Source organism: Lutra lutra, chromosome 8 (assembly GCF_902655055.1).
Source record: "Lutra lutra chromosome 8, mLutLut1.2, whole genome shotgun sequence".
NCBI classification, from domain to species: Eukaryota; Metazoa; Chordata; class Mammalia; order Carnivora; family Mustelidae; genus Lutra; species Lutra lutra.
Window position 1 is genome coordinate 39,821,268 of NC_062285.1, and position 21,607 is coordinate 39,842,874.

The 21,607-nt window shown below is 40.5% G+C and overlaps 1 protein-coding gene across 5 annotated transcripts in view; it reads right to left on the minus strand.

The window, feature by feature from the left end:
• PARP11 (poly(ADP-ribose) polymerase family member 11) overlaps positions 1 to 21,384 on the minus strand; it is a 44,040-nt gene extending 22,656 nt beyond the window's left edge. For 3 of the 5 annotated variants that reach the window (XM_047741154.1, XM_047741156.1, XM_047741155.1), the window contains exon 1: positions 21,166 to 21,384. In XM_047741154.1, coding sequence (XP_047597110.1) covers positions 21,166 to 21,183 — 18 coding nt within the window. In that variant the 5' untranslated portion in view covers positions 21,184 to 21,384. Of the gene's footprint in view, positions 1 to 17,801; positions 18,852 to 21,165 lie in introns of those variants that run through there. The other 2 variants (XM_047741158.1, XM_047741157.1) reach the window with 2 other exon arrangements.
• Positions 21,385 to 21,607: the final 223 nt, after the last annotated feature.

The window sequence follows — 21,607 nt, forward strand, 5'->3', positions numbered from 1 at the left end:
AAGAAATAGGATCTGGCCTCTTTTAACGAGCAGACCAGAGCATGCCTAGTTAAAACTTGCCACACTCTGACAAGGTCCAAACACTGCCCACTGCAGGCAAGGAGAGCCTCTGCAGACAACTGGCCTGAAGGATAGAACAGCCAAAATACAGCAGCAGAGTGCATGCAGCACACACCAGACACTCCCTGAAGCACCAGGCCCTGGACACTATACGATTTCTTCTCCATAAAGCTATTACTCTCAGGAACAGGAAACATACAGGCTTTCCCGACACACAGAAGAAGAGAGAGACCTAGACAAAATGCCAAGATGGAGGAATTCATCTCAAAAGAAAGAACATGGCCAGTCATGTTCAGTGATCTAATTAAAACAGATATAAGTAATATGCCTGATCCAGAATTTAAAACAACAATCATAAGGACACTAGCTGGCCTTGAGAAAAGCACAGAAGACACCAGGGAGTCCCTTACTGCAGAGATAGAAGACCTAAAAACTAGTTAGGCGAAAATTTAAAAAAAAAAAATGCTACAACTGAGATGAGAAACTGACTGGATGTGATGACCACAAGGATGGAAGAAGCAGAGGAATGAATAAGTGATATAAAAGATAAAATTATGGAAAATAATAAAGCTGAAAAGAAGAGGGAAAGATAAATATTGGATCACAAAGGTAGACTTAGGGAACTCAATGATTCTATAAAGCATAGTAACATTTGTATCACAGGACTCATAGAAGAAGAGAGAGAAAAGAGGGCAGAAGTTTTATTTGAGCAAATTATAGCCAAAAACTTCCCTAATCTGGGGAAGAAAATGGGCATATAAATCCAGAAGGCACAGAGAATTCCCATCAAAATCAACAAAAGCAGGCCAACACCAAGACATACCATAAAACTTGCAAAATATAGAAATAAGGAAAAAAAATCCTAAAACCATCAAGAGAAAAGAAGTCTCTAACTTACAAGGGTAAACAAATGAAGTTAGCTACAGATCTCTCCACACTTGGCAGGACATAAAAGAGTGGCATGACATATTCAACGTTCTGAATGGGAAAAATATGCAGCTAAGAATACTCTATCCAGCAAGGCTGTCATTCAGAAAAGAAGGAGAGATAGAGCTTCTCAGACAAACAAAAATTAAAGGAATCTGTGACCACTAAACCAGCCCTGCAAGAAATATTAAAGGACACTCTATGAGGTAGGGGGGAGGGTGGGGACCAAAAGCAACAGACTAGAAAGAAACAGAGAACATCACCAGAAACAACAACTTTACAGGTGACACAATGGTACTAAATTCCTAACTTTCAATAATCACTCTGAAAGTAAATGGACTGCTCCAATAAAAAGACATAGGGTGGGGCACCCGGGTAGCTTGGTCGTTAAGCATCTGCCTTCTGCTCAAGTCAAGATTCCAGGGTTCTGGGATTGAGCCCCACATGGGGCTCCCAGCTCAGCAGGAGGCATGTTTCTCCCTCTCCCATTCCCTCTGCTTGTGTTCCCTCTCTCACCATCTCTCTCTCAGTGTCAAATAAATAAAAAAATTTTTTAAAATATTATTTATTTATTTGACAGACAGAGGTCACAAGTAGGCAGAAAGGCAGGCAGAGACAGACGGGGGAAGCAGGTTCCCTGCTAAGCAGAGAGGGGCTTGATCCCAGAACCCTGGGATCATGACCTGAGCTGAAGGCAGAGGCTTTAACCCACTGAGCCACCCAGGTACCCCAATATAATCTTAAAAAAAAAAAAGACACAGGGTTTTGGAATGGATAAAAAACCAAGACCAATCTATATGCTGCCTACAAGAGAATCATTTTAGACCTAAAGACACCTGTAGATTGAAAGTGAGGGGATGGAGAACCATTTATCATGCTAATACACATCAAAAGAAAGCCAGAGCAGCCATTCTTATATAAGACAAACTAGATTTTAAAGTAAAGACTGTAACAAGAAACGAAGAAGGGCACTATATCATAACAAAGGGGTTCATCCAACAGGAAAATCTAACAATTATAAACATTTATGTCCCCAACTTGGGAACCCCCCGCCAATACATAAAACAATAACAAACATAAAGGAACTCAATAGTAATAATACAATAATAACAGGGGACTTTAACACCCCACTTACAGCAGTGGACAGATCATCTAAGCAGAAAAATCAATAAGGAAACAATGGCTTCGAATGACACACTGGACCAGATGGACTTCATTCCATTCTAAAGCAGCAGCATATACATTCTTTTCAAGTGCACATGGGATATTCTCCAGAACAGATCACATACGGGTCACAAATCAGGTCTTAACAAGTACAAAAAGATTGAGATCAGGGGCACCTGGGTGGCTCAGTGGGTTAAGCCTCTGCCTTCAGCTTAGGTCATGATCTCAGGGTCCTGGGATTGAGCCCCGCATCGGGCTTTCTGCTCAGCAGGGAGCCTGCTTCCCCCACTCTCTCTGCCTGCCTCTCTGCCTACTTGTGATCTCTCTCTCTCTGTCAAATAAATACAATCCTAAAAATAAATAAATAAATAAATAAATAAATAAAAGATTGAGATCATACCATGATTATTTTCTGACCACAATGCTATAAAACTTGAAGTCAACCACAAGAAAATAATTTGGAAAAACCACAAATACATGGAAGTACATGCTACATGGAACAACATGCTACTAAAGAATGAGTGGGTCAACCAGGAAATTAAAGAAGAAATTTAAAAATACCTGGAAACAAGTGAAAATGAGAACACAATAGTCCAAAACCTTTGGGATGTGGCAAAAGTGGTCATAAGAGTAGAGTACATAGGAATACAGGCCTTTCTCAAGAAGCAGGAAAAGTCTCAAATACACAACATAACCTTATACTCAAAGGAGCTAGAAAAGGAACAGCATATAAAGCTTAAAGCCAGAAGAAGGGAAATAATAAAGATTACAGCAGAAATAAACAATACAGAAACAAACAAAAAAACCAGCAGTATAGATCAATGAGACGAGGAGCTTGTTCTTTGAAAGAATCAATGAAATTGATATACTCCTAGCCAGACTTACCAAAAGGAAAAGAGAAAGTACCCAAATAAATAAAATCATGAATGAGAAGAGAGATCACAACCAACACCACAGAAATGTAAATGATAATAAGATAATATTATGAAAAAAACACACTTGGCAATCTGGAAGAAATGGATAAATTCCTAGAAACTTACAAACTACCAAAACTGAAACGGAAAGAAATAGAAAATTTGAACAGACCAATAACTAGCAAAGATATTGAATCATTAATCAAAAAGTTCCCAAGAAAGAAAAGTCTAGGGCCAGATGGCTCTTAGGGGAATTCTACCAAACACTTGAGTTAATACCTATTCTTCTCAAACTGTTCCAAAAAACAGAAATGGAAGGGAAACTTCCAAACTCAGTCTATGAGGCCAGCATTACCTTGATTCCAAAACCAGATGAAGACATAGGGTTTTGGAATGGAACTAAAAAAAGAGAATTATAGGCCAATGTCCTTGATGACCATGGATATAAATTTCTCAATACAATACTAGCAAATCAAATCCAACAGTATATTAAAAGAATTATTCAACATAATCAAGTAGGATTTATTCCTGGGCCGCAAGTATGGTTCAATATCCACAAATCAGTCAATGTGATACACCACATTAATAAAATAAACGTTAGGAACATTATGATCCTTTCAATAGATGCAGATATAGCATATGACAAAGTACAGTTCTCGATAAAAACCCTCAACAAAGCAGGGATAGAGGGAACATACTTCGATATCATAAAGGCCATACATGAAAGACCCACAGCTAATATCATCAATGGGGAAAAACTGAGAACTTTTTCTCTATGGTCAGAAATAAGACAGGGATGTTCACTCTCAACACTGTTAGCTTAACGTGGTAGTAGAAGTCCTAGCCTCAGCAATCAGACAACAAAAAGAAATAAAAGGCATCCAAATCAGCAAGGAAGAAGTCAAATTTCCACTATTCACAGATGACATAATACTCTATGTAGAAAACCCAAAAGACCCCAACAAAAAGTTGCTAGAGCTGATACACAAATTCGGTAAAGTTTCAGGACACAAAATCAATGTACAGAAATCTGTTATATTTTTATACATCAATAATGAAGCAGCAGAAAAAGGAATCAAGGAATTAATCCCATTTACTGAACCAAATACCATAAGATACCTAGGAATAAATAAAACCAAAGGGGTGAAAGATCTGTACTGTGAAAACTATAGAATGCTTATAAAAGGAATTGAAGATAACACAAAGAAATGGAAGAACATTCCATGCTCATGGGCGGTAAGAACAAATAGAGTGCTAAAATATTTATACTACTCAAAGCAATCTACACATTTAATGCAATCCCTATCAAAATACCACCAGTAGTTTTCACAGAGCCAGAGCAAACAATTCTAAAACTTGCATGGAACCACAAAGACTCCAAATAGCCATAGCTATCTTGAGAAAGAAAAAGCAAAGCTGGAGGCATTACAATTCTGGACTTCAAGTTATATTACAAAACTGTAGTCATCAAAGATAGTATGGTACTGGCACAAAAACAGACACATAGATCAATGGAACAGAATAGAAAACCCGGAAACAGACCTTCAACTCTATGGCCAACTAATCTTTGACAAAGCAAAAAAGAATATCTAATGGAAAAAATTACAAAGTCTCTTCAACAAATGATTTTGGAAAACTTGACAGGCACATGCAGAAGAGTGAAAGTGGACCACTTTCTTACACCATATACACAAATAAATTCAACTAGACGTGTTCTTAGAGGCAAGGGAAACAAAAGGAAAAATGAACCATTGGGACTTCATCAAGGTAAACATGTTCTGCACAGCAAAAGAAACAATCAACAAAACTAAAAGGCAACCTATGGAATGGGAAAAGATAATACCTGATAAAGGGTTAGTATCCAAAAATCTAGAAAGAAGTTATCAAACTCAACACCCCAAAAAACAAATAATCCAGTTAAGAAATGGCAGAAGACATGAAGAGACATTTTTCCAAAGACATTCAGATGGCTAATAGACACATGAAAAGATGCTCAACATCACTCATCATCAGGGAGATACAAATCAAAACCATGAATGTCAGAATGGCTAAAATTAACAACACAGGAAACACAGACGTTGGTGAGGATGTGAAGAAAGGGGAAACCTCTCACACTGTTGGTGGGAATGCAAACAGGTACAGCCACTCTGAAGAACAGTATGGAGGTTCATTAAAAAGTTAAAAATAGGGACGCCTGGGTGGCTCAGTTGGTTAAGCAGCTGCCTTCGGCTCAGGTCATGATCCCAGCGTCCTGGGATCGAGTCCCACATCGGGCTCCTGGCTCGGCAGGGAGCCTGCTTCTCCCTCTGCCTCTGCCAGCCATTCTGTCTGCCTGTGCTTGCTCTCTCTCCCTCTCTCTCTGACAAATAAATAAATAAAATCTTTAAAAAAAAAGTTAAAAATAATACACACACACATATATATATGATATGCACAATGGAATATTATTCAGCCATAAAACAAATGAAATCTTGTCATCTGCGATGATGAGGATGGAGGTAGAGTGGACTATGCTAAGCAAAATATTTCAGTCAGAGAAAGACAAATACCATGTAATTTCACTCAGATGTGGAATTTAAGAAACAAAACAGATGAACATAGGGAAAAAAAAAAGAGAGAGAGCCAAACCATAGAACAGACTCTTAACTACAGAGAACAAACTGAGGGTTGCTGGAGGGGAGGTGGGTAGGTGGATGGACTAAATGGATGATGGGTATTAAGGAGGGCACTTGTTGCGATGAGCACTGGGTATTATATGTAAGTGATGAATCACTAAATTTTACTCCTGAAACTAATATTACACTATATGTTAACTAACTAGAATTTAAATAAAAACATGAAACAAAACGAAACAAAAAACAGAATCATAGAGTTAGCAGTACAAAGAAGATTAAAGAAACACCCAAGGATTCTTGAGTGTCACTTCTTCATTAAACTGCCAACCCCCATGGCCTCATTTTCATATACAGACAGTTGCACCTTCTCTCCTGTTGCCAAAGCTTACTTTGGTTGTTTTGCTTCATATATACTATGGCTCTTTCCAAAGACTTAGTTCCTAAGACTAAGTCTTATGGTTTTCTATACTAAGCTTCCCCTCCAAAGGAAGGGCAATTCTGTATAATAAGGCTCAAAGAGTAAGTCAAGTTTAAATTAGTAACTTTAAAATGCAATGGATCTAGATTAGAACACATTCATAGGCAATAAAAGGAGTGTGTGCAAGTTGTCTATCATAGAGTAGATAATTAATACATGCTAGCTGAATTAGTGTAGCCACCATGCCAATTTTCAGTTTTTAATTGGCAGAACTGATACTTCCTGCACACCAGGTTATGAAGAAAAAAGGTAGTATAAAGTGAAAAAGCATTTGGTAAATTTACAAGTGCAGTGGGTATGCTGGTGGAATCCATCTATAATGCTGCCTATTCCAAAGACAGTATTTATGGGGCCTGGGAACAGTCAACCTGGATCATCAAATAGAAAGGCTATGTGGAAAATGAGTTTAAAGTCAAAATCCCAGTGTATAGAAGAAAAATAATGTCATCTTCCAGACTGGTTAAAAGCTTTCTGATAAGTTTATTATAGTTAACAAAACACATTAGCATAAACTAATATCTTGAGAAAAATCACATTTGGTAATGAAAACTTCCTTGTCTCTATAGAAAGAAGATCTAAAGCCTGCTATTAAAATATTAAAAACAGGGAGGAACTTTTGGAATGACAGAGTAAGGAGCTCAGTGGACCTTCTCCCCACCAAAACCACATTCTAATTGGTGAACATTATTTTAAAAAACATTATCAAAATCATCATCAACCATCATTAAAAAAAAACCAACATATAGTCTCTAGAAATTGTCCTAAGGGCATACAGCAAATGGACAAACATTTAATCAAGAAAATCTACTAAATCTCAGAACAGGCAAGAGTCTGTGGCATTTGACTAAGATATAGTCCATTACCCCCATTCCACCAAAGCTATGTTACAGAAGATCTATCTCAGTCATGTGTAGACAGGGGCTCCCTTTCCCTCCACCTCCTAGTCCTGGGCTAGTTTCATCCTTGAAGGGGCAGGTTGTTAGTGTTTCTCATCTTCTTCAACCTAGAGGTATAGGTCTATTCTGAGCAGGCAACAGAGGAGACTGACCTCTTGGCTCCTCCACCCAGTCCCAGTTCATTTGGTGGAAATTCCTCTCCAGGCCCAGTAGGTTAAGAATTCTGAGTCCTGATTGCTATCAACCTAGTTTGTTCGTAAGATAGAAGTTCCATGCCAAGAGGAGGAATTCAAGAAGACCAGGGATGCCAATAACCCTTCTATCCAAAATCCAGGTATCACTTTGGGAAAAGTCAGCTCCCACTCCCAAACTCAGGTGTAGCAGTGCAAGGATTCTACTGAGGGTAAAGGCTTATCATAAGGACAAAGAGCTCCATATCTCTGTCTGAAGGGACTGACTTTATTTGGAACAGAAAGTAGAGAACCTCACACCTAAGAACACTATTGGAAAAAAAAAATGGAAATCTCAAGGCAAAACAACTAAGAAGCCCAAAGCCCTAATACAAGCCAAATGGTAGAGAATACAGAAATTTAATACAGAGAACCAGGAATAACCAAGAAAAGCCCTCCTGGAATTACAATGAACCATGAAAGTCAGGAAGGCTGTGTACAAGCACCAGGTTGTATCCACAAAGGAACGATCAGAGCAGGTCATGGGAAAGACTTGGCAACATTTCCTAAACTGCACATGGATGGATCATCACAGGATGGAAGCCTCACTGGCACAAAGGGTTTAAACAACCTCTGAACTCATTGGGTAACTGTCCTTTCTCCACTAAACCTTACTTTCATTTAAAAAAGAAAATCAGGGGTACCTGGGTGGCTCAGTGGGTTAAAGCCTCTGCCTTCGGCTCGGGTCATGATCCCAGGATCCTGGGATTGAGCCCCACATCGGGCTCTCTGCTCCACGGGGAGCCTGCTTCCTCCTCTCTCTGTCTGTTTCTCTGCCTACTACTTGTGATCTCTGTCTGTCAAATAAATAAATAAAATCTTAAAAAAAAAAATCAGTTGCCTATATGTTTGTGGGTCTATTCCTGGACTCTGTTCTGTTCTGATAATCATTTTCTCTATCTTGCTTCCAATCCTACACTGTTTTCATGACTGTAGTTTCACACTGAATCTTTAAATCAGGTAGTGTTAGTGCTCCAAATTTGTTCTTTTTCAAAACTGCTTGGCTATTTGGTCCTTTCAATTTTAATTGGGATGGCATGGTGATCTAGATCATTGTCATCTCAACAATATTGAGTATTCCAACCCGTGAATGAGGTATATCTCCTGACTTATTTAGGTCTTAACATTTTTCAGTAATGTTTTCTAGTTTTCAATGTATAGATCTTGCACGTCATTTATGTAAGATTCATGCCCAAGTAATCCATATTTCTGATATTATTGTAAATAGAACTGCATTTAAATTTCAATTTCTGATTGAATGTTGCTTGTATTTAGAAATACATTATTTTTTGTACATGTATCCTGTATTTGGCAACCTTACTAAACTCTCTTGTATGTTCTAGATTTTTGGACACTCCATCAGATTTTCTAAGTAGGCATTTTATATATAGATAAATATAGACTCACTTCTAGCATACAGATGCCTGTTATTTCTTTTCCATGCCTTCTTTTTCTTGCCTTATTGCACTGATTATCATCTCAAGTACAATGTCAAATAAAGAATGGGCATCATTTGTTCCTGATCTTAGTGAGAAAGTATTCACTCTTTCATTCTCAAGTTTGATATTAGATATAGGTACTTTGTAGATGCCCCTTCTGTCAGGGGTCCATACAACCTCGGGCTCATAGGAGAAAGACTCACAGGACTCAGAAATTGTTCTACTCACGGTTACAGTTTATTATAGTAAAAATATACACAATGAAATAAGCAAAGGGGAAAAAGCGCATAGAGTGACATCCAGAGGAAACCATGTATAAGCTTCCACACATTCCCTCCCAGAGGAGTCACACAGGAAACAATTCTCCTAGCAACCATATGTGACCAGTTCAAAATGTTGCCAAGCAGGGATGCTCACCTGAGCCTAGGTGTCCAGGGTTTTCACTAGGAGTTAGTCATATAAGTATATGACAGTCACCCTACATGACTGACCTCAGCTGCTGACATTCCAGACCTCCAGAGAGCAGGTGTTAACCATAAATCACACTGCCAGTGTAAATTATCTGGGGAAACTGGTATAGTATAGCTCAAGATCTCAGGCATACAGATACATTCATTAGACAAACTATTCTAAGAGCTTGGTTCTCTGGAGCTAGGGAAAGGACAGTCATTGAAAAAGGCCTTTTTTGAGAAGGTACATGATTTGAGTACCCTAGGTCTACTGAGTTTGCTATTTTCTGCATACCCCTTATCAGGTTGAGCAAGTTTCCTTTTATTCCTAAGTTGCTGAGAGTTTTTATCAGGGATACTGAATTTTGTCAAATGCTTTCCTGCATACATTGAAATGATCATAGGATTTTTCATTTTAGTTTGTTTATATGGTGAATTACATTGACTGCTCTTCAAATTTTAAACCAACATTGCATTTTTAGGATAAACATCATCTGGTAATTATGAATTAACCTTGTTATATGTTAGACTCAATTTGCTAAAATTTTGCTTAAAATGTGTGTATCTATGTAAAAATTTGTTTCATGTGTGTATCTATTTTATCTATGATAAAATATGTGTATCTATAGACGTGGTAACATCTATGATGTTACCAAACATCATCTGGTAATTATGAATTAACCTTCTTATATGTTAGACTCAATTTGCTAAAATTTTGCTTAAAATGTATGTATCTATGTGCCTGGGTGGTTCAGTGGGTTAAGCTTCTGCCTTCAGCTCAGGTCATGATCTCAGGGTCCTGGGACCGAGCCCTGCATTGGGCTCTCTGCTCAGTGGGGAGCATGCTTCCCCCTCTCTCTCTGCCTGCCTCTCTGCCTACTTGTGATCTCTGTCAAATAAATGAATAAAATCTTTAAAAAATATGTGTGTATCTATGTTCATTAGGAAAGGAATATTGGTCTATTGTTTCTTGTAATGTCTTTTGACTGGTTTTGGTAACAGGGTAATGATGGCTTCATAGTATGAGTTGTGAAGTATAAACTTCTCTTCAATTTTCTGAAAGCTTGTGCAGAACTAGTATTGTTTCTTCCTTAAATATTTGTTAGAATTTACAGGGAAATCATCTACACCTGGAGTTTTCTTTGTGGGTAACCCTTTTCCATATACGAAAACTCTTCAATAGACTTGGGATTATTCATGTTATTCCTTCTTGAGGGAACTTTGGTAGTCTGTGTCTTAGAATATACCCATTTCATCTAAGTGGTGTTACTGACTGACATTGTTTATAACATTCTCTTATTACCCTTTAATATCTGTAGTGATATTACCTCTCTCATTGTCAATATTGATTATTTGTATTCCTTTTCTCCTGATTTGTCTGGTTAGAGGTTTATCAATCCTATGGATGTTTAAAACAAAACAAAACAAAACAAAAAAACAGGAAAGAAAGGAAAAGAAAAACAGCTTCTGCTTTCGTCAGTTTCTTGGTTTTCATTTCACTGATTTCCACTTTAAATTTTATTTCCTTGCCCCTGCTTGAATTTAATTTGCTCCTCTTTTTCTAGTTTCTTAAGGAGGAAGCTATAATCACTAATTTGTGACATTTCACTTCCAATATAGGGATCAAAGTAGCCCTAAATTTCCCTCTAAGTACTGTTACAGCAGCATACCAATTTGGTACATTGTCTTCACATTTTCTATCTCTTCGACTAATGGGTTGAAGAGGTACTTGCTTACCAAATGCTTGCAATTTTTACAGGTCTTTCTTTTACTGAATTCTAATTTAATTCCATTTTGATCAGATAACATACTGTATGTGACTTGAATTCTTTTAAATGTACTAAGACTTGTTTTACAGCCTAGAATATGGTCTATCATGTAAAATGTCCCCCATGTAGTTGGGGAAAAAAGTGTATTCACCTGTTGTTAAGTGTAATGTTCTATAAATGTGAATTAGGTCAAGTTGGTAGATAGTATTGTTTGAGTCCTCTGTATCCTTGCTCATGTGTACCTACTTATTCTAGCAATTATTTAGAGAGGAGTATTAAAATCTCCAACCATAATGGGATTTGTCCATTTCCCCTTACAGTTTTGCTTCATGTATTTTGAAGCTCTATTATAGTCATGTATATAAATGTTTAGGATTGTTACTGATTAACTGAACTTTTTATCATAGGAAATGACATTCTTTATCCCTGATAATATCATTATTTCTGAAATCTAATATACCACTTAAGCTTTCTCCTCTGGTGTCAGTGCCATAGCTCCCCTTCCATTTAGTTTTATCCTATTTGTGTCTTCTATTCAAAATGTGTTTCTTATAGACAACTTAGAATCAGGTCTTACTTTTTACTCTAATCTGGCAATCTGTGTTCCAACTGACATGTCTGCAGCATTTACTTTGGTATGATTATTGATATGGTTAGGTTTAAGTTTATCATCTCTTATTTGCTTTTGTTCCATCTGTTCTTTGTTACCCTTTTCAATCTTCTTTTAGATCAAATACTTTTAGGATTCCATTTTATCTCTGTTGGTGGATTAACTATAACTCTCTGTCTATATATACAATTTTCCTTGCCTTACTTCCCATTCATTCTAAAACTCACCCTAATTTACTTTTTCTAGCTTCTGACCCAATATCTTCCAACACCATCACAAACAAGCAAACAAACAAGATACAGCACTTGCTAGGACTTCCAATGAGCTTCCACGTTGCTAAATCCTATGCTCTTTTATCAGTCCTCATCTTACTTGACTGCTCAGTAACATTCCACAGTTTACCCTTTGTCCTATATTACTCTTTTCTTGATTTCCATGAAATGATACTCTCTAGATTGTCTTGGATTTTTGGCCCCAAGTTCTTGATCTCCTTTGTACCTTAATGTCTATGCAGCCTGTAACTTTTCAGTTCTGTGGGCTCATTCCTGGCCCCTTTTCTTGTCTTTTTCAGATTCTTCGAAACATGGTCCTCAAGAATTATGATGTAGAGTTGGGCGCCTGGGTGGCTCAGTGGGTTAAGCCGCTGCCTTCAGCTCAGGTCATGATCTCAGGGTCCTGGGATCGAGTCCCACATCGGGCTCTCTGCTCAGCAAGAAGCCTGCTTCCCTCTCTCTCTCTCTCTGCCTGCCTCTCCGTCTACTTGTGATCTCTCTCTGTCAAATAAATAAATAAAATCTTTAAAAAAAAAAAAAAAAGAATTATGATGTAGAGTTCACAGGCATTTTCGAGGGGAAATTAAAGAAATTTGTTCAGCTATATCTTGTAAAGTTGAAATGTAAGAGAAATGATGATTTTTATGAAAACTTTAATTTCTTTAAAGTTACCAACTCACTATGTCATTATGTTCAGTCTGTGTTGATCAGTTCATATCAGCTAGTGTTCGGCAAATATGGCGGTGTAAAACCAAGAAAACTTTCACATCATTTTCAAACAAAGCCTCAAATCAATTCGTTTGTTGATTATTAACTAAAGAGGCACTCCTCAGCTAAAACAGGTAAAGATCTTGATATCACTGAGAAACTGTCAGTCCAAATTTAATGCCCAACTTAATTGTGAAAAAAATAAAAAGCTACTGACAAAATTTCTTTATTAAATGACTCAATTGGAAGTCACATACTATCAATGGCACGTTATGAGAAAATTATCACATGAGTGTTTCAGCATTTACTTTGTTTTAAAAGTTAACAAACTACTTGTGGAGAAACAAATCAGTTTTTATAGCATATATACTCTGTAATGAGGCAGAAGTACTCAACAAATTTTTGTTCTGCGTATCAGTGAAAACTCACACCACAAGGGAAGCCAGTTTTCATTTAGATGATGATGCTTCTGTGAGCTGTGACATGGGCTGGAAAAGGGGCAACCCACTCAAAACTGACAGACCACAAGCTACACAAACAGCAAGAAAAGGTGTTTTAAACCCCTGTAACAATTACAAGTAAACAGTATGTCTCCTGATCGTAACTGAGTGTTGAAGGAAATAATAAAAATTAAGTATCAGCAAATCTCAACAACTCAGTATGTGCTCTCAAATGTGTGGAAAGAAATGGCAGTGTTTGCAAAATCACCCGTCGTCTACTTGAGTGTCAAGGAAAAAAAGTCCTGACAAGAGTTTCCAAAAGGACAGATCGGATAAAAATATTTCTTTATGATGTTGATAACACTAATAGCCATTCTTGATTTCCAGAGGCCTGCTTAAGTATATAGCTAAAATATACTCAGCATCTGAAATAACCTAAAGCTACTATTTCAAGGCCAAAATTCCCAATTTTTAATGAGGAGGAGAAAAGATAACCAGATTTTCCAGTCACGAAACTATGCTACAAATGGTTCGATTGCTAGGGTGTGATTCCTTCCCAGAATCTGATGGCTTTCTTCACTCATCAGAGAGTGAGACTTATTTTATCATTGTCGATATATAAAGAACCCATCCAAATGTTACAACAAAACATGAACAGATACTTTCCAGAGACTGAAGTAATCAAAGAATGACTAAGAATACATTTGCTCCTATCTTCCAAATGTTCAGCCTGGTTGAAACATTTGCTCCTACAGTTACTTAATCTTTTAAGTGTGTCAATTTGGCAACTGATTGAACACTAGGAATAGCCTTCAGGGAGAAATCTTCTCATACTTTCTCAGTATGTGTTTGATCTTGGCATTCTAAAACATCTGACAGAGCCAGCAAACACCAGTTGCAAATCTTGACAATCTATAATTATAACATGGAATTTCCTAATTTAGTAGAAATACAGGGGAAAAAAAAATCAGGGATGCCTGGATGGCTCAGTGGGTTAAGCATCTGCCTTCAGCTCAGGTCATGATCCCAGGGTCTTGGGACTGAGCCCCACATCAGGCTCCTTGCTTAGTGGGGAGCTTGCTTCTCCCTCTTCTTCTGCCTCCTGCTCCCCCTGCTTGTGCATGTGCGCGCTCGTTCTCTCTCTCTCTCTCTCTCTCTTTGTTAAATAAATAAATATGTAACCTAAAAAAAAAAAAATTAGTGTCTGGATCCAACCTACAGCTCAAGCTATCTGTCAACAAGTTAAATACATACTTTGTATGAGGCTGCAAAAATACCTTTTTCAATAAATGAAAACATTAATTTTTTAAATACTACTTTCTTGTTTAAGATTGGTGATCTGCATGGGTGCTGAAAAGTTTGAGAAACACCATCCTAGGGGTCTCATATACTCCATGATTTTAAAAGCCATCCACACCGACTAAGGCCAAAACTGCCACTTCTAGCCTGGTCTCCAGACCCACATACCCAATTGCCTCATTGACTTTATTGCTTGAATGCTTCACAGGCACATTAAACCTATAGCAGGCCCAAAGCCAAATCTTGATCTCGGCCATATCTGCCCCTTTCCCAATCTCCCCATCTCAGTGAAAATACTTCATTCCTCCCAGCAGCCCATGCCAGAAACCTAGCACCCTTCATCCACAGTGCTGCCTGAACTCCTCCACCTCGGAGTCTCTCTCCCCGCCAACACCGATTTAGTCCAGATCACCTTCATGTTCCCCAGGGACCACACCGCAGCTCCCTCAGTGGTCTTAAAACAGCCTTTCCGATGGCCCTCTGTTTTAGCTTTCGATCAGTGCTGGAACAAATTACCACAAACTTAGAGGCTTAAAACACCACAAATGTATTATCTTACCCCTCTGCTGGAGTCTGACATGGAACTCACTAGGCTGTAAGGGGGAGTGTTTTGTTGGCCTTTCCAGGTTTTAAAAGCTACCCACATTTCTTGCCTTGTGGCCTCTCACCTAATCTCCAAAGCCACCGCTGCTGACAATTCGTCCACAACAACATCTTTCTCTGACTCACTTCTTTTGTCCCCTTCCTCCGCTTTTAAAAATACTTGTGATTACACTGGACCCACCTAGAAAATACGTAAGTAATCAATCTCCCAATCACAACATCAGCTGATTAGTGACCTTAATCCTCCTCTGCTATGTAACCTAACATAGTCCAGTTTCTGGGGCTTACAGTGTGGGTATCTTTGGGAGGCCATTACTCCGCACTTCCTAATACATAACTCATTTTCTGCGCAGCAGCCAGAATGGTCTTTTTTAAAAAACACAGATATGTTCCTTCCCCTTCCTATATAAAATCCTCCAATGGCTTCCCACACTTCTGAGGATGAAGTTCAAAATCCTAAACACGTGTGACAGAGCCACGCTCCGCTAGTTCCTGCATACCTCCTGGCCTCCTCTCCTGGTTCCCTGGGTTCCAGCCACACGTGGCTTCTCTGCCTCAAACACCAAGCTCCTTTCTGCCTCAGGGTCGCTGCTCATGCTGTTTCTGCTGTCTAAATAGCCCTCCTTGACTCCCGTCCAACCTTTATCTGGCTAACTCTTGCTCACTTCTTCAGATCGCTCTAAAAGTGGCTTGAATTCAGAGAGCGGACACACCTGATATCCCCGTCTAATATTAACTCCCCCTATTATACATTGTCATTGTTCTCTTTTTCTTTCAGAGGTTTTGCTGCAAGTGCAGTAAAATATTATTTGTGTAATTACTGGCTTAATGCCCGCCTCCCTGCACCAGACTGCAGCCCTTAAGGGCTGGGAGCTGGTCTGTTTCATTCACCACTGTAAACGCTAAGGCTTAGAACTGACCGGCTTATGGTAAGTGCTCAATAAATAGACTGGTACTATCAGGATCTCAAAAGCAGATCCAACTCTTAGAAGGTGAGTTGTATAAGCCACAGACCTCAATACTCTGCATATTTTAGACTAGTGGGTCATACTCGGCATTTCACCCACTCCATCCTTCAAACCTGTTATGAAAGTCTGCCTCCGGCCTGTATCACAAACTCTGAAACTCCAGAAACCATTAGACTCATTGCCTTGGCCTTGGGCTGCATCTGCATCCCCGGGGAGGCCACATCATTTCCCTACTGCTACTTGTACACTGCACCACTAGAAAAAAGTCCTAAAAACATGGGAGCTGGTGTCACAAAAAAGTGATTTTCTGCCGCTCAAGCATCCTTCCTTTCCTCTGACTTCCTGTGTCTTTCCCCACAGGCCCTTCTCTACCACTTAAGTCCTCATATCCTAAGTCAGACTGGAGAGAGTATGTGCTCTGGAGCCCAAAAGTTCTAGATTTAAAACCCGGTTCTCTCCTTATTCGGAAAGGTCACCAAACTTTTATTTAGCATCCTCCTTGAAAAAGGGAGGATAATAATTTATTAATTCCTACCTTACACAGGTATCAGATAACCTCAGTGTAGGCATGCTTTGTTGAGCGCCGCCTCAGCCACCAAACAGTGGCACATCACACTACTCACAAGCTGAACTCAATTCACTACTGGGATGATTAGAAAGAACGCCAAGACACAGGTATCAGGATATGAACCCATGACTATACGTGGATCTAAGAACACAGCTTCACAGACACTATGCCTGCTGTAGAACTTTCATTTCCAGGAACAAATTCGACCTCCACTCTCCCCCAAGCCTAAGGGATGCTGCCTGACTCAGAAGAGATAACACAGATCTTAGTTACCAACACCCAAAAGCCCTCCATCCTCATTCTCTGAAAATGCCCATACTGACATTTGAGATTCATCAGATATGCCCTTTTTCCATTTCGCTCCTTCATCCAAACTGTACTTGCCATTCTCTTTCACCTCTGGGGTCTGTGGTCATTTTGCTCCTTTGTCCTTCCCTAAGGACCACTTCTATAACTCCGACACCTAGCTCAAATATAACTTAGGTTAGAAAACCTTCCTAGTCCCCCAAGATCCTCTGGTATCGCTTCCACTCCCCCAACTATGCTGCAAGGCCCCTGAGAGGCAGGCTCTGACTTGATCCATATTTGTAATGCCCCTCCCTAGTGTCTAGAATGTTTTATATGTGATAGATACTTAGTAAATACTTGTTGAGTGGGAAAAATGAATCAGTGATTGGTTTCTCTGGTAGTACAGTTTTGACATGCCAACTGTGAACTGTCAGAGAGACAACCAGGAGAGGTGTCCATCAGCGGGCTCGGGAATAGAGTCAGGACTGGAAAGATACATATGGCAGACATATACACTACAGTAATACCTGAAGCCTTGGAGCTCACCAAAAAAAAAAAAGTCTGAGAACAAACAAAGGTGAACAGTAGACTATTTCAGGGATAGAAATTAGTGCAATTAAGATTACGATTCAAAGGTAAATCATAAAAAGAAGAAATCCAAAGCAGTACAGTCCCGGGACGGGGGGGGGGGGGCGGGGGGGGGGGGGGGTCCTGAGGAACACTTCGAGTGCATTCATGTTGCAGAAAGAAGAGGCTGGAGGCATGAAAGTCACTACCGATGTGTTGATTCAAAAGTTCTCGTTGACCTCCTAGCAAGTAAAGCTAAGTGTTAGGGGCAGAGGTGGGGCTGGAGGATAGAGATGTGAATAAGATTGACAAAAAGTGTAAGACTATTCTTTCAAGAAGCTTGACAGAAAAAGGAGAGGTAAGAATCATAGTGCCAAGTGAGTCTGGAAGCAGCTGTGAATATAAAAATCACAAAGACAAAGATGGCTCAGCAGGCAAAGCACTGCAGCAATACACACACATTATCACCCTGTCACCCAGCAACAGCAGGCAGTAAAACGGGACACAGGCACTCATGTAATTATGCTGCACACTCACCTGCGTGATCGGGAGAAAATTGTTCTCCCCTCCCTCAGCTAACTCCTCAGATTCTTTTAATAAGATGAGTTCGCATGTGGCAAGGAAGTATGGAAGAGTTCATCATGGGAAGTAAGGTCTTAATACTGTAATGCATGGGCTTGTAATCGTACAGATGTTCGTCACGTTTTCAGTTTCCTTCATCAGTGCGAGAAAAGGAAACTGAAACTCCCTCATACGTAATAGTTATTATTTACTCCAATCGCAGCGAAGAAGAATAAGATGACACAAGAGAGCAGAGAGATGCAGGATAAAGGCACGGTACCTACAAGTCAAAGCAGTTATCACTGCTTTGATGACTTTCACACCCCTTTGATTCCTTTCTCCAGACTATGCCACTTTTCTAAGCTGGGGGACATTAGTCAAGGGCTACCTCCCCCAGGTAGGTGGCAAACTGCCAAGAGCTCATATCGGAACTGAGTGTGCCTGCTGCTTCTGTCAATCAGATCTGCCTTGGCAGGGACATTATGCTTTATTTACCTCAAGCTGCCTGGTCAGTGAAAAGCTTGAGTAGATATCACTGACCTCATGACTGTGTGGAAAGATAAAATAAAATTTTGTATTGAGACAAAATTTATAACTCCTTGGTTATCCTGTTTTAGGTTTTTCCCCCAAGGAAATGTTGCAAGCTCAGTGCTCATTTTCCACACTCAAACCATGTCATGGAGAGGTAATTCTGAGAATTACCATGGCCAGTATCAGTGTAACATTTTCTCAAAGCTACTTGTGAGAAGAATACAGTATCATACAGAAGGTATATTCGCACTAGGAGGTCTATCTGCAGCTCATGTGTAGTACATTAAGGCCATAGACGCTATCAAAATATACAGGGAGAAACTAGGCAGAAGTCCTCAATTAACTCAGTTCACAGTGGTCTTGCTTCACAAAGTAGAATTTATTAGTATCTCATTCAATGGTAAGAAATGGCAAATAGTAATTTCAATTGATGGGTAATGGAAAAGTCATCTGCATTTATCTTCAGGATACATTGTAGTTTTGTTTTGTTTTTCATTCCCAGTATGTTTGGCTTACAGTAACATTAATTCTCATTCCATGAGCACAGCTGGACAAACTGTCCAGATGCCGCTTCTATTAAAAGCGAAAAGTTCCAGATTACTAGATTACCAACAGATTACTAGAGAGAAACACACACAGAATGTTGACTGTATTTTAAAAACTAAACTGCCCTTTTTGATGGAATTAATATGCTCATAGGAAGGTAACCAGTATCAGTAAGAAAACACAGTCGCATTAAGACATAGCAGGGTGGGGGCGCCTGGGTGGCTCAGTGGTTAAAGCCTCTGCCTTCTGCTCAGGTCATGATCCCAGGGTCCTGGGATTGAGCCCGGCGTTGGGCTCTCTGCTCTGCGGGGAGCCTGCTTCCCCCCCTCTCTCTCTGCCTGCCTCTCTGCCTACTTGTGATCTCTGTCTGTCAAATAAATAAAATCTTAAAAAAAAAAAAAAGACACAGTAGGGTAGCACAATAGGGTTGAAAGAAGAATGTGGGATTATATGTGGAAGGTACGTCTATTAACAAAGGTCAGTGTGCTCTAGTGAAATCTAGCAAAATCATTAGGGTGATGTCAGAAGAAACAGCATTCCTCACAAAGAAATGAGATAATGCTATATAACAAACCAAATTTATAAGACATTCACTAATGTCTTTATAATCCTACCAACATACAAATGATCCAACAGTGATTGCTAATGTCTATGTGATGGAGGAGGGATAATGAACAGCAGGAGAAAAGGACTCCCTCTAGCACTAATCCAGTCACTTTTGCTAACTCAACGAATATTTACTGAGTGCCTATGAAATGCCAAAATAAGGTACCAAAATAAACAAAATGGACAAAAATCCCTGCCCACAGGGAGCTTACAATATCGTGAAGAATTTCAAACATGCGACTTTGAGCAAGACATACTTAGGCGACTAAAAAATTTGTTATGGAGAAACCAAGACGAAAGGGAGTGTTAATAAAAATTGAGGACACACTGGCCAGATGCGCGCGCGCTCGCACACACATGGACGCGTACAATGATAGAAAATGAAGCCTGTTGATGACAGACAGCGAAAGTAAATACCAAAGCAGAGAGCACATTCTCATTAATTCTGCACTATTTCTGCTAAAATCAAATACCAGCGATTACTTTCCTGTGATGCGGCCTGATATTGCAGGGTTACATGTATGAACCAAAAAGAAAAAAAGATCTTAGAGGAGGACCAGTTACAGGAAGGACTGGGACGCGACCACAATGTGCAAGCAACGAGCGCAGACCAAGAGACCAGTTTCCACTGGGTAAAAACTTAAAAACATAACAGAATGAACTGATCAACACTCCAACTCATCTGGAAACAGAGTCCAGAAATGGGGAAAAAAAAAAAAAAAACAAAAGAAAACAAAACAAAACACAAGTATTGATTACAGCCAAAGCGTACTGCGAGCATGAAAACCGGGTTGTACGTGAATCTGGGCAGTGACCTCGGCACACGGGGTAGCTTCACGCATTCAGCCCGACCGTTTCGCTGAAACGGGATCCCGCCGGTTCCCAAGTCAGCTCCTAAGGTGTACACCGGCCATGTTACTAGGCGATTTCAACTCTAACAAGAGATGAATGGAATACTCTGGGCAAACGGATTCCACTCTTGCGACAGCTGCACACTGAAGGAACGTATAAAAACAAAGCAGACGAAAATACACGCAGACGCAATGCCAACACGGGAGTCAAACAAGGAGGAGCGGGACAAGACTCGCAGTTGAAAAGTTCCAGGTCATCCGTTCCGTCCACTGGAAAAAAAAAAATCTAAGAACTTCACCCTCTACAGGCTTAGAACATACACTCGGTCCCCCCCGCTTTGAAACGACCGCCCCCCAAGAAGGGAAAAGGAGCAGGGATGGCTCCTCTTAGGCCCACGCGAGACACGGGGGGCGAATCGCCTCGCTTTAGGTGGATGGGACTGGCAGGTACACCTGGGGCACGGGCAGAGGAACCGGTCCCCAGCCCCGGAACTTCGATGAGGAAGCAAAACACAAAGTTTAAAAAAAGACGGTGAACGGGGGCGGGGGGCCGAGGCGGAGAAACCACAGCAAGTCAAATCAATAACTGTAACAGAAAGCGATAATGCGTTGGAGAACCCACCGAGCCATCTCCACCGCTCAAAAGCCAGAGACTACAGAAGCCGCAAGGGCCAGGATCTTCGGGGCCCCGGAACTCAACACCCAGCACGAAGCGGGTGAGGGGGAGCAGTTCCCGGGAACCCCCTCCCGCCCCTCTCGCCTCAACCCCGCCCATTGGGTCCGCCCCGTCCCGCCCGGCTACTCACCGGATTCGCTTCCCACATAACGGTGGCGAAATCGAGCGGAGAGAGCCTGGGGGAAGGGGCTAGCCGCGGGGCCGGGGTGCTGGGTTTTTTCCGAGGGTCCCCGGGAGCGAAGGGATGGAGAGGCAACCTTTATGTAGGCCTTCCTTCTACCCCGCCCTGTCACAAGCCAGCGTTTTCGGACCACCGACCCTCCCGACTTCCGCCCGAAGCTGGCCAACCAGCGCTGGCCCCGCCCCGCCCCGGAAACTCGTCCCGCCCCCGCCGCTCCCTTCCGGGCTGGTGGGCGGGTCCTAGTGGGCGGGGCTTGTGGGTATCCTGATGGTAAGGGAGTTTAAAGGGCTTCTCCTCCGCTCTACCCGTCCAGTGCTCAGTCCCCACCGCAACGGACCCGGCAACTGGTCCTCAAGCGGCGGCTGGTTGTATTTCATCCGGTGTTTATTAA